Below are 11,593 nucleotides of genomic sequence, written 5' to 3'. Positions count from 1 at the left end.
AAAAAAAAAAAAAAAATAAGAAAATTAGCCAGTTGTGGTGGTGCACGTCTGCAGTCCCAGCTACTCAAGAGGCAAGAGTTATTTCTGACATATAACTAGTTATGTCAGGCCATGTCCATAGACCTCAGGGAGTGTCCATTCACTCTTGCACTGTTTTTTTTTGAGACAGAGTTTCACTCTTGTTACCCAGGCTGGAGTGCAATGGCGCGATCTTGGCTCACCGCAACCTCCGCCTCCTGGGTTCAGTCAATTCTCCTGCCTCAGCCTCCTGAGTAGCTGGGATTACAGGCACGTGCCACCGTGCCCAGCTAATGTTTTGTATTTTTAGTAGAGATGGGGTTTCACCATGTTGACCAGGATGGTCTTGATCTGTTGACCAGGATGGTCTCGATCTCTTGACCTCGTGATCCACTCCCCTCGGCCTCCCAAAGTGCTGGGATTACAGGCTTGAGCCACCGTGCCCGGCTCTTGCACTGTTAAATAAAAGTTTGCAAGAACTTTTAAGCCTTAAGGAAGCCTTAAGGAAGCATGGGTCTCAAATTGTCATGTGTATCAGAATCATAGCAGAGACAGTTAATGAGATTCCTGTGTTCCATATTCTGGAAAGAGCAAATAGTGTTTATTTTAGAAATTTTTCATAGATACATAATCTCATATACACTTTCCAAACATATCTCTGAGAGAGGCGCCATTTTACAGATGAGGAACTTGTATGAGATTACTTATGTAATAAGTGAAAGAGCCAGTAAGTCTGGCTTGCCTTACTCAGTATCTCCCAAATTCTAAACCACAGCACCGCACTAGTCTTCATTACCTGAAGTGTGCTAATTCCTGATATCCAGGGTGAAACCAAGCAAGTTACATGTTAAATTCTCTTTCATATTTTGATTTGTCAACAACTGTGAAATATAAAATATAGTTATAGTCCTATTGACTACATCTTGGAGGTTGTCCTAAAAATGATTTATATAATTTTATTTTCTCCTTTGTCTTCTAAAAAGATAAGAAATTTACTTCATTAGTAGTGACTTTCATAATGAAAATAGAATTTACAACAAGGAGAGACCTGTGTGCGTTTGCATTTTCCATATCTAGTAAATTATCTTTTCTCCAGGATCATTACTAGGCATTTTTATGTTTCCTCAGTGTATATATTCTTTCTCTTTATCTTGCTTATTCTGTTTTACAATTACTGTTTCAAACAGCAAGTTTTTTTTTCCTCTTTACTAAAAAGTGTGAGCTTGGAGTCAAACAGCAAGTTTTATATCGTGGTTTCTTCTTCTTTAACTTTGTAATGTGGAAAGCTTTAAATATCTACAAAAATTGAAAGATGTCTTTTTTTTTTTTTGAGACAGAGTCTCACTCTGTTGCACAGGCTGGAGTGCAATGGCACAATCTCGGCTCACTGCAACCTCCACCTCCCGGGTTTGAGCAATTCTCCTGCCTCAGCTTCCTGAGTAGCTGGGACTACAGGTGCACGCCATCATACCCGGCTAGTTTTTGTACTTTTAGGAGACACAAGTTTCACCAGGTTGGTCAGGCTGGTCTCTCCTGACCTCAGGTGATCTGCTAGTCTCGGCCTCCCAGAGTGTTGGGATTACAGGCATGAACCACCACGCCCAGCCTGAAAGATGTTTAATAGAATAATGAACCTCCATGTATGCATTACCCAGCTTTGATTATCCACTCATGCAATTATTGTGAGATCCATCTCTCTGCTTCTTTGCTGCCTGTTTATTCACATCATTTCATCTAAAAATTGCGGAGTATATCTATAAAAATAAGCGCTTTATTAGAAGAAGAAAAAATAAGTGCTTTTAAAGCAAAGGGTTTTTGAGCAGTTCAGTATGTTGATTTTTCTTTAAATGCTTTGTAAAAGTCATTATTTGCTCAAAGTCTTCACGTGTTCTTGCACTGTAATTAATTGTGTAGTGCTTCACAACTTTTCCAGCAGGGGGCACTTGGAGGTTGGAGGGATTTAGATATTCAAAGGAAAGAAAGCCCTTGAGCTTTTATCATAATCCAGAGTAATCCATCTCTTCCCATGCCTTTTGAAAATCTCTTTGGTGAATCTAGATGCAAAGCAAAAGATGGGACAAGCCTGGAAGTCTTGGTTGATCTACGTGGTTTTTCGTAGGACCAAACTTCAGATGCAGACTACGGCTCTGGAGTTTAGGCAACGGAGTATCCTATGGTGAGTCTTCTCAGCTGTCCTACAGATTAGCAACCATCATTTTACCTCATCAGCTTTATGGTGCTGGAAAGCAGCATAAAAACCCACCTTAAAACAATGGTTTGTTTTTGTTTTTGTTTTTGAGATAGGGTCTTTCCCTGTCACCCAGGCTGGAGTGTAGTGGCACAATCGTAGCTCACTGCAACTTCCACCTCCCAAGCTCAAACAGTCCTTCTGCCTCAGCCTTCCGAGTAGCTGGGACTACAGGCATGCACCACTATGCCCAGCTAATTTCTTTTTTTCATTTGTTTTGTAGAGGCGGGGTTTTGCCATGTTTCCCAGGCTGCTCTTGAATTTGTGGGCTCAAGCGATCTGCCCACCTCAGCCTCCCAAAGTGCTAGGATCATAGGCATGAGCCACCATGCCCTGCTCCCACCTTGAAACAATGTTTTGAACATAGGTGATGCCCAATAAAGATTTAATGATAACTTGTTCAACTATAAGATCAGATTTTTACATAATCATAATTAACACTAATTGAGTACTATGTTCTAAACCCTATATTAAGCTTGTGTGTGCATGTGTTAATTTCATAAAGTATCTTCTTTAACCCTCACTGTAAATTATAAGCACCATGATTGTACTTATAATTTAAGATTAAGATGTACAATAATGCTCAGAGAGGTTGAGTAACCTGCCTAGCACATACAGGTTGTAATTGGCAAAACTAGGCTCACTCACCCATGCCCTTTACTGCTGTTCTGCATTGCAGCCCATCAGCATTGTAGACATACTGAGGAACATGAGTTAGTCCACGTTTATAACCAGATGTGTAACAGTGAGCTGCATTATAATGGGACAGATTGCACTGTATGTTGTCTGTAGTGGTCCACTGGTGTCCTGAATGGTAGGATATTAAGAGCCCACTTCCTACCTGAAAGAGTTGGGTATTGAACAAAGTATGCATAATAGCAGGGGCTTTGCAGCTGTGCTGATTTGGGTTTGAATCCCTCTTCCATCCTATATTATTTGGTCATTTCATCTCTTCAACTCTTATTTTCCTCATCTGTGAAATAGTTACGCCATAGTTGTAGTTTTGTCATCAGGAAGAAATAAAGGAATATCTGTAAAGTACTTAACAGTGTCCAGAACAGCAGTCAATATAAAGAAGTTATTTAAGTAGAAATAAAATAGGCAGAGTACAGTAGCTTAAACCTGTAATCCCAAAACTTTGGGGACCTAAGGTGGGAGGATTGCTTGAGGCCAGGAGTTTGAGACTAGCCTGGGCAACAAAGCCAAGACCCCGTCTCTACACACAAAAATTTTTTTAAAATAAATAATTAGGCCAGGTGCAGTGGCTCACACCTGTAATCCCAGCCTTTTGGGAGTCCAAGGCGGGTGGATCACAAGGTCAGGAGTTCAAGACCAGGCTGGCCTAGATGGTGAAACCCCATCTCTATTAAACATACAAAAAATTAGCTGGGTGTGGTGGCGGGCGCCTGTAATCCCAGATACTTAGGAGGCTGAGGCAGAGAATTACTTGAACCTGGGAGGTGGAGGTTGCAGTCAGCAGAGATCGTGCTGCTGCTCTCCAGCCTGGGTGACAGAGCAAGACTCTGTCTCAAAAAAAATAAAAATAAAAAAATTAATTAAAATTGTTACTTAAAATCTATTTAGCAAATATCTCAAAATGCCTAATTAGTATGCAATTTTACTTGAGTCTGAGTGATATTTTTATATAAATAATTCATTTTCTCAACATACATTTATTTGAGACAAAGTCTCAAATAAATACTCTGTCGCCCAGGCTAGAGTACCGTGGTGTAATCTTTGCTGACTACAACCTCCACTTCCTGGGTTCAAGTGATTCTCCTGCCTCAGCCTCCCGAGTGAATGGGATTACAGGTGCACACCACCATGCCTAGCTAATTTTTTGTATTTTTAGTAAAGACGGGGTTTTACCATGTTGGCCAGGCTGGTCTTGAACTCCTGACCTCAGGTGATCTACCCACCTCGACCTCCCAAAGTGCTGGGATTACAGGCATGAGCCACAGTACCCAGCCTATTTATTGACAGCTTAAAATGTTCCTGGTACTAGGCTAGGTGCAGTGCCTGAAACTTTATCTTGGTGAAACTCCATCTCTACTAAAAAAATAGAAAAGTTAGCCAGGTGTGGTGGTGCACACCTGTAATCCCAGCTACTCGGGAGGCTGAGGCATGAGAACTGCTTGAGCCAGGGAGGCAGATGTTGCAGTGAGCTGAGATTGTGCCACTGAAGTGCAGCCTGGGCAACAGAGTGAGACTGTCTCAAAAAAAAAAAAAATGGCTTCCACAGGAGGCCTTCACACTGCCACTTGTGCTGCTGCCATGTCTCTAGTGATCCCTGAAAAATTCCAGCATATTTTGCAAGTATTCAACACCAGTATCAATGGGCCTTTGCCATCACTGCCATTAAGGGTGTGGTTGACAATATACTCATGTGGTGTTTAGGAAAGCAGACATTGACCTCATCAAGAGGGCAGGAGAACTCACTGAGGATGAGATGGAATGTGTGATCACCATTATGCAGAATTCATGCCAGTACAAGATCCTAGACTGGTTCTTGAACAGACAGAAGGGTATAAAGGGTGGAAAATATAGCCAGGTCCTGGCCAATGGTCTGGACAACAAACTCCATGCAGACCTGCAGTGACTGAAGAAGATTTGGGCCCATAGAGGGCTGTGCCACTTCTGGGGCTTTTGTGTTCAAGACCACTGGCCACTGCAGCGTACTATGGGTGTGTCCAAGAAGAAATAAGTCTGTAGGCCTTGTCTGTTAATAAATAGTTTATATACCTAAAAAAATTAATGAACAAAACATTCCTGGTACTGTATTGGTGCTGGGACTATATTCAGGAAATGTGTGATTCCCTAAATGCATAAGAAGATAAATGATTCTACTGCATGGGAGTGATGTTAAAAAAAAAAAAAAAAAAAAAGAAGAAGATAAGTGATAATGTAAGATAGCTTGAGGTTTTGCAGTGAGTGCTGCAGGTGAGCATGGTCTAATAGAAGTCTTTCTGGGTTAGAGTGACCAGGCAAAGGAGTGTTTCTCTAAAGCACAAGTTGGAAACTCTTATTTCCCCATGACTATTTTCCTAGAACAAATTTGAAAATTAGTAGAAAGGAACCAAGACTGAAATGAAAGTCTGGCCAGGAAGCTGAAAAGGAAAAGGATACAGCAGGACTAGAAATCTAAAAGCCACTTTATTACAGATTAGTTTGTGAAATCTCCTGATTTTCAAATGTTGGTAATAACTCTTTGTTTGTTTGTTTTTCTGAGATGGAGTCTTACTCTGTCGCCCAGGCTGGAGTGCAGTGGTGTGATCTCAGCTCACTGCAACCTTGACAGGTTTAAGCGATTCTTTCACCTTAGCCTAAGTAGCTGGGACTACATGGTGCACACTCTGCCATGCCTGGATAATTTTGTGTGTGCGCGTGCGCATGCGCGTGTGTGTGTGTGTGTGTGTGTGTGTGTGTGTGTGTGTGTGTGTGTGTGTGTTTTAGTAGATACGGGGTTTTACCATGTTGCCCAGGCTGGTTTCAAACTCCTGAGCTCAGCCAGTTGCCCACCTTGGCCTCCCAAAGTGCAGTGATTACAGGCGTGAGCCACCGCACCTGGCCCATAACATATTTTTTTCTATGTCTGTTTTTGTTGTTGTTGTTGCTTTTCCCTGTTTTCCCTGGCCACGTCTGATAAGACCATAATGTATTTTTTTTTTAACCAGACTGTGTAGGCCGAACAGCATGTCTGTGGTGTCTAAAGCCAGATCTGACCTTAGGAACCATAAGCTTCCAACCATTAATTGGCAGCTCTAGGACTTTTTCGCAATTGTTTTCTTTTTTCCCCCAGCAGTGAATCCACAGATGACACTATAAGGGAGAGGACTAGAGCTGAGGGTCTGAGGCCCCACACTAACTGCTCCTCTTTTCTGAGTGACTTTCTTCTGATGGGTTCCATCTTTGATTTGCTCTTTGACAGGGTGTGGTGGAGCGTGTGGAGGCAGCGACTAGGACAGGTCCGTGTGAGCCGTGCCCTCCATGCCTCTGCTGTGAAGCACAGGTCCCTGAGCCTCCAGCTGCAGGTGAGTCCCGCAGGTGTGGGTTTTGGTGTTCTCTGTCCATGTTGCCACGCCTCTCACCCACAGAGGGCAGTGCTGGGCCTTCCCTGCAGCTCAGGGCCTGAGAGGCTGTGGGGGCAGAGGTAATCTGAAAGGCTGGGCTCTTCCAGAGGGAAGCTGCTGTTAGAAATAAAATAAAGGCTTGTCCTAGATGAACCTAGATTAGCAGTGACTTCCAGAGTGCCTCTATGGAACTGGAGAGGGATTTATGAATCAGTTATAAACATGTTTAGAGAAACAGCAGTATACTCTGATTTCCTCATTGCTGTTTCCCTACGGCAAATCAGAAAATAATTGAGGCAGAAAAGAAACTAAGACTGAAAAGAAAACTTGGCTTCTTTTTCCTTATAGTTTCGATCACCTTAGAATATTCTTTTAGGCAAGCCACTGGCTTTTTTTGTCAATCATCAAGGACTAAAGCCCATACTGAAATTTTCTTGTCCTTTGATATATTCTCTGAATTCTTGTCATGCTTTTGTGTCTGCTGGGTACTTACAGAGCTGCCAAGTCAGTTAGGAAATAGAACAGGGAAGAGGAAAAAAAAATTAGTGCCTGTTTCCAAATGTAGGAATAGTATCTTCTTATTCTAACAACAAATTGCATAGTCCATGTAAATATGTGTAGATCACTTGCAAATAGCGTATACAGACATCAAGATCAGGGATCTGGCTCACAGGCCAAATTTGGCCTGCTTTCTGTTTTTGTAAATAAAGTTTTACTGGGTTGCTGCTACAACCATTCATTTATGTATAGTCTGTGGCTGCTTTCAGATTACAAGGGCAGAGTAAAGTAGTTGCAACAGGGACCTTATGGCCTACAAAGACTAAACTATTTGTTTTCTGACCCTTTAGAAAAAGTTTGCTGACCTCTGAACTTGTAAGTTCTTCTGAACAATAGCAAAGAAATAAGAGACACAGTTCTTGCCAATAATAATAAAAGTACCAATAGCAGCAGCAACAGAAGTAGCTTGTATTCAGCCTGGGTGACAGGGGGACCCTGTCTCAAAAAAAAAAAGAAGAAGTAGCTTTTATTGTGGTCTTACTTGTGGTCTTAGGTGCTGGACTAAGTGCTTTTTTAAAAATTCCATATTGGCTGGGTGCGTTGGCTTATGCCTGTAATCCCAGCACTTTGTGAGGCCAAGGCAGGCAGATCATGAGGTCAGGAGTTCGAGACTAGCCTGACCAACATGGTGAAATCCCATCTGTACTAAAAATGCAAAAATTAGCCAGCATGGTGGTGCAGGCCTGAAGTCCCAGCTACTTGGGAGGCTGAGGCAGAAGAATTGCTTGAACCCGGGAGGCAGAGGTTGCAGTGAGCCGAGATTGCACCACTGCACTCCAGCCTGGGCGACGAAGTGAGACTGTCTCAAAAAAAAAAGAAAGGAAAAAAAGAATCTCATATTACTGTTAAGGAAACCAGGAAGGTTAAATAACTTGAACCAGGGTCATAGGTATAATGACGCTTAGAGCCAGGTTTTAACCTAAGCAGCTAGAAAACTGCATCATCATCTTAATCACCGTGCAGTATTGTGTTGAATAGACTTGTAACCTCAGGAGGGAGATGGAACTGATAAATGGGAAAATGCTATAAACTCAGGGAGACTGACTAAACTTAGAGAGTGACTGTGAATATAGGGAAATTAAACATAACGAGACTGATTTTCTGTCATTGATGGACAGCTGTGCTAGTGTTCTTCCCTTTCTAAAAGCCACTTGGAGAGGCTCTAAAATTATTCTACTGATGCTACTATTTAGAATTCCTTTTTTTATTTTGTTTGCTGTTTTTTGTGGTTGTTGTTAGTTCTTGTCTTTTATTAACTCATACAATTACTTGTCTTCTGGTTTGTTGAAGCAGTAAGTCAGACAACATTTGCCACAATACTGTCTGTCAAAGTGGCTTGCCATAAACACTCCAGCACCACATTCGTCAGAAGGGCACTCTCGACAAAGGTGACTAATTTTACCATTCTTATCCACCTTATAGTATTTCAGGACAGCCAGCTTAACCTTCTTTCTCTTGTGGTTATTCTTCTTGGGAGTGGTATAAGACTTCTTCCTTTTCTTAGCAGCACCATGAAGTCTCAACACAAGATGAAGAGTAGACCCCTTTTGAACATTGTAGTCAGACAAAGTACGTCCATCTTCCTGCTGCTTGCTAGCAAAGATCAGCCTTTGCTGATCAGGAGGAATTCCTTCCTCATCCTGGATTGTGGCCTTTACATTTTCTATCTTATCCGAGGGTTTGACCTTGAGGGTGATAGTCTTCCCCCTAAGGGTTTTCACAAAAATCTGCATTTTGGTGGCAGCTTCACCGCAGATGGCGAATAGAAAAGGAAGAACGCCGTGCAGGCCCACAGGGTTTCCAGCACCCCCGCCAAAGGACCTGTTTTTTTGTTTTGAGACAGTCTAGCTCTGTCGCCTAGGCTAGAGTGCAGTGGTGCAATCTCAGTTCACTGCAGCCTCTGTCTCCCAGGATGCAGTGATTCTCCTGCCTTGAACTCCCAAGTAATTGGGATTACAGGCACCTACCACCGCCCCCTGCTAATTTTGTATTTCTGGTAGAAATGGGGTTTCACCATGTTGGCCAGGTTGGTCTCGAACTCCTGACCTCAAGTGATTCACCTGCCCCCTCCAACCTCCCAAAGTGGTGGGATTACAGGTGTTAGCCATTGTGCCTGGCCCCAAAATTTTCTTTTTACAGTTATCTTCAAAGCATACAACAACATATTTGATTAATTTTTTTTAAGAGATGAGTTCTCACCATATTGCCGAGGCTGGCCTCCTGTACTCAAGTGATCTTTCCCTCAGTCTCCAAGTAGCTAGTACAACTGGCATTTGCCACCATGCCTGGCTCTGATTAAAAATTTTTTATGATAGGAGGCTTTTATGGTTTGAGGTTGGATTTAGCATGTTTAAACAGCTAAAAGTCATTCAGAGTCAAATCCAGTGAAAGCTGTGAGTAATTAGGGTAATGTTGATACCAGTGAAAAACTATATGGGGCTCTAAGTATGACCTGGATTTCATTGTGTGGATTATAAGTAATAATGCCACACCTGTAACCCTAGCACTTTGGGTGGCCGAGGTAGGCAGATTGCTTGAACCCAGGAGTTTGAGACCAGCCTGTGTAACATGGCAAAACCCTATCTCTACCAAAAAAAAATACAGAAAATTAGCTGGGCATGGTGATGAGTTCCTGTAGTCCTAGCTGCTCTGGAGGCGGAGGTGGGATAATCCCCTAAGTCTGGGAAGTTGAGGCTACAGTGAGCTATGATTGTGCTTCTGTACTCCAGCATGGGCAACACAGCAAGACCTTGTCTCAGAATGATGATGATGATGATGCTGTGTTCAGTAAGTACCATGCCAAGAATTACACTCTCTTAGTCTACACGGCATCCCTATGCACTAAGCGGATAAGACATCACAAAATATGTAAAATTTTAGTTTTAATTTAAATTTTTAAATTAAATTTGGTATTTCAAACATAGAAACACATAAAACACTTACAAAAATATTAGCAGATAGCCAAGTACTCACCACCCTCACCCAGATTTAAAAGTATAGTATTTTCTTTTTTTTTTGAGACGGAGTTTCACTCATGTTACCCAGGCTGGAGTGCAATGGCGCGATCTTGGCTCACCGCAACCTCCGCCTCCTGGGTTCAGGCAATTCTCCTGCCTCAGCCTCCTGAGTAGCTGGGATTACAGGCACGCACCACCATGCCCAGCTAATGTTTTTGTATTTTTAGTAGAGACGAGGTTTCACCATGTTGACCAGGATGGTCTTGATCTCTTGACCTCGTGATCCACCCGCCTCGACCTCCCAAAGTGCTGGGATTACAGGCTTGAGCCACCGCGCCCGGCCAAGTATAGTATTTTTTATACTTGCTCTAGAATTTTTTTTAAGTTATTTTTTAGGATAAGGATCTCACTCTGCTGCCCAGTCTGGAGTGCAGTGGTACCATCATGGCTCACTGTAGTCCTGACCTCACAGGTGTAAGTGATCCTCCCACCTCAGCCTCCCAAGTAGATGGGAACACAGGTGTGTGCAGCCATGCCCAGCTAGCACAGCTGGGTGTGTGTGTGTGTGTGTGCGCGCGCACGTGCATGTGTCTATGAATATGGAGTCTGGGTCTCATCATGTTGCCCAGGCCCATTCTGGTCTTAAACTCCTGAGCTCAAGTGATCCGCCCACCTCAGCCTCCCAAAGTGCTGGGATTATAGGCATGATGCCACCGTGCCTGGCCCAGAATTTTTTTTTTGGAGACAGAGTCTCGCTCTATCGCCAGGCTGGAGTGCAGTGGCGCAATCTCAGCTCACTGCAACATCTGCCTCCTGAGTTCAAGCGATTTTCCTGCCTCAGCCTCCCAGGTAGCTAGGACTACAGATGCACAACAACATGCCCGGCTAATTTTTGTATATTTTTTATTAGAGATGGGGTTTCACCATGTTGTCCAGGATGGTCTCGATCTCTTGACCTCATAATCTACCCTCAGCCTCCGAAAGTGCTGGAATTATAGGTGTGAGCCACCGTGCCCAGTCCCCAGAATGTTTTAAAGTAACAAAATTTAATGGGCACTGCCAAAGCTCTACCCTCCGTCTCTCCCTCCCTCCCTCTCTCCCTTCTTCTGCTTCCCCTTCTTAAAGATAGCTACTCTTTTGATTCTGGTGTGATTGTTCTCCTTTATTCTTTTTTTGTTATAAAAATATGTGCACATGTAGTCTCACCTACGAGGGAAGCTGAGGCAGGAAGATCATTTGAGGTCAAGAGTTTGGCCTCTTTTGAGGCCAGCCTGGGCAATGTAATGAGATCCCATCACTGAAAAAGAGGTGGGGGTGCCACGGTGGCTTACACCCGACTACCACCACGTTTCGGGGACCAGGGTAAAAGGATCATTTAAGCCTAGGAGCTCAAGACCAGACTAGGCAACATAGTGAGACCCCATCTCTCCAAAAGAAAAAAGAAATAGCATGGTGGTACATGCCTGTGGTCCCAGCTACTTGGGAGGCTTAGGTTGGAGGATCACTTGAATCTGGGAACTTAAGGCTGCAGGGAGCAATTGATCATGCCACTGCATTCCAGCTTGGGCAGTAGAACAAGACCCTGTCTCAAAAATTAATTAATTAATAAGTGAATGCTATGGCTTTGTGTAGTTAGGACATTTATGAATGGTGTCATGTACTTTGCAACTTGTTTTTTTAGTGAAACAGTATATTTTTGAGGTTTAGCCATGTGATTTATTTCTTCTTTTTTTTTTTTTTTA

General features: G+C 43.0%; 2 protein-coding genes across 2 annotated transcripts in view; one reads left to right on the top strand and one right to left on the bottom strand.

The window, feature by feature from the left end:
* Positions 1-8,696, bottom strand: part of LOC108283281 (ubiquitin-40S ribosomal protein S27a-like) — a 12,837-nt gene extending 4,141 nt beyond the window's left edge. Inside the window, exon 1 of the mRNA XM_037728227.1 lies at positions 8,158-8,696. Within this exon, the coding sequence (XP_037584155.1) occupies positions 8,160-8,627 (468 nt within the window). The 5' untranslated portion in view covers positions 8,628-8,696 and the 3' untranslated portion in view covers positions 8,158-8,159. The remainder of the gene's footprint in view (positions 1-8,157) is intronic.
* SFI1 (SFI1 centrin binding protein) overlaps positions 1-11,593 on the top strand; it is a 109,677-nt gene that overhangs the window by 48,815 nt on the left and 49,269 nt on the right. The window contains 2 exon segments of the mRNA XM_017499526.2: positions 2,077-2,194; positions 6,195-6,297. Coding sequence (XP_017355015.1) covers positions 2,077-2,194; positions 6,195-6,297 — 221 coding nt within the window.

The sequence above is a fragment of the Cebus imitator genome, unplaced genomic scaffold (genome assembly GCF_001604975.1).
Source record: "Cebus imitator isolate Cc_AM_T3 unplaced genomic scaffold, Cebus_imitator-1.0 Scaffold258, whole genome shotgun sequence".
Lineage (NCBI taxonomy): Eukaryota > Metazoa > Chordata > Mammalia > Primates > Cebidae > Cebus > Cebus imitator.
This window is presented reverse-complemented; position numbering and strand designations above follow the sequence as displayed.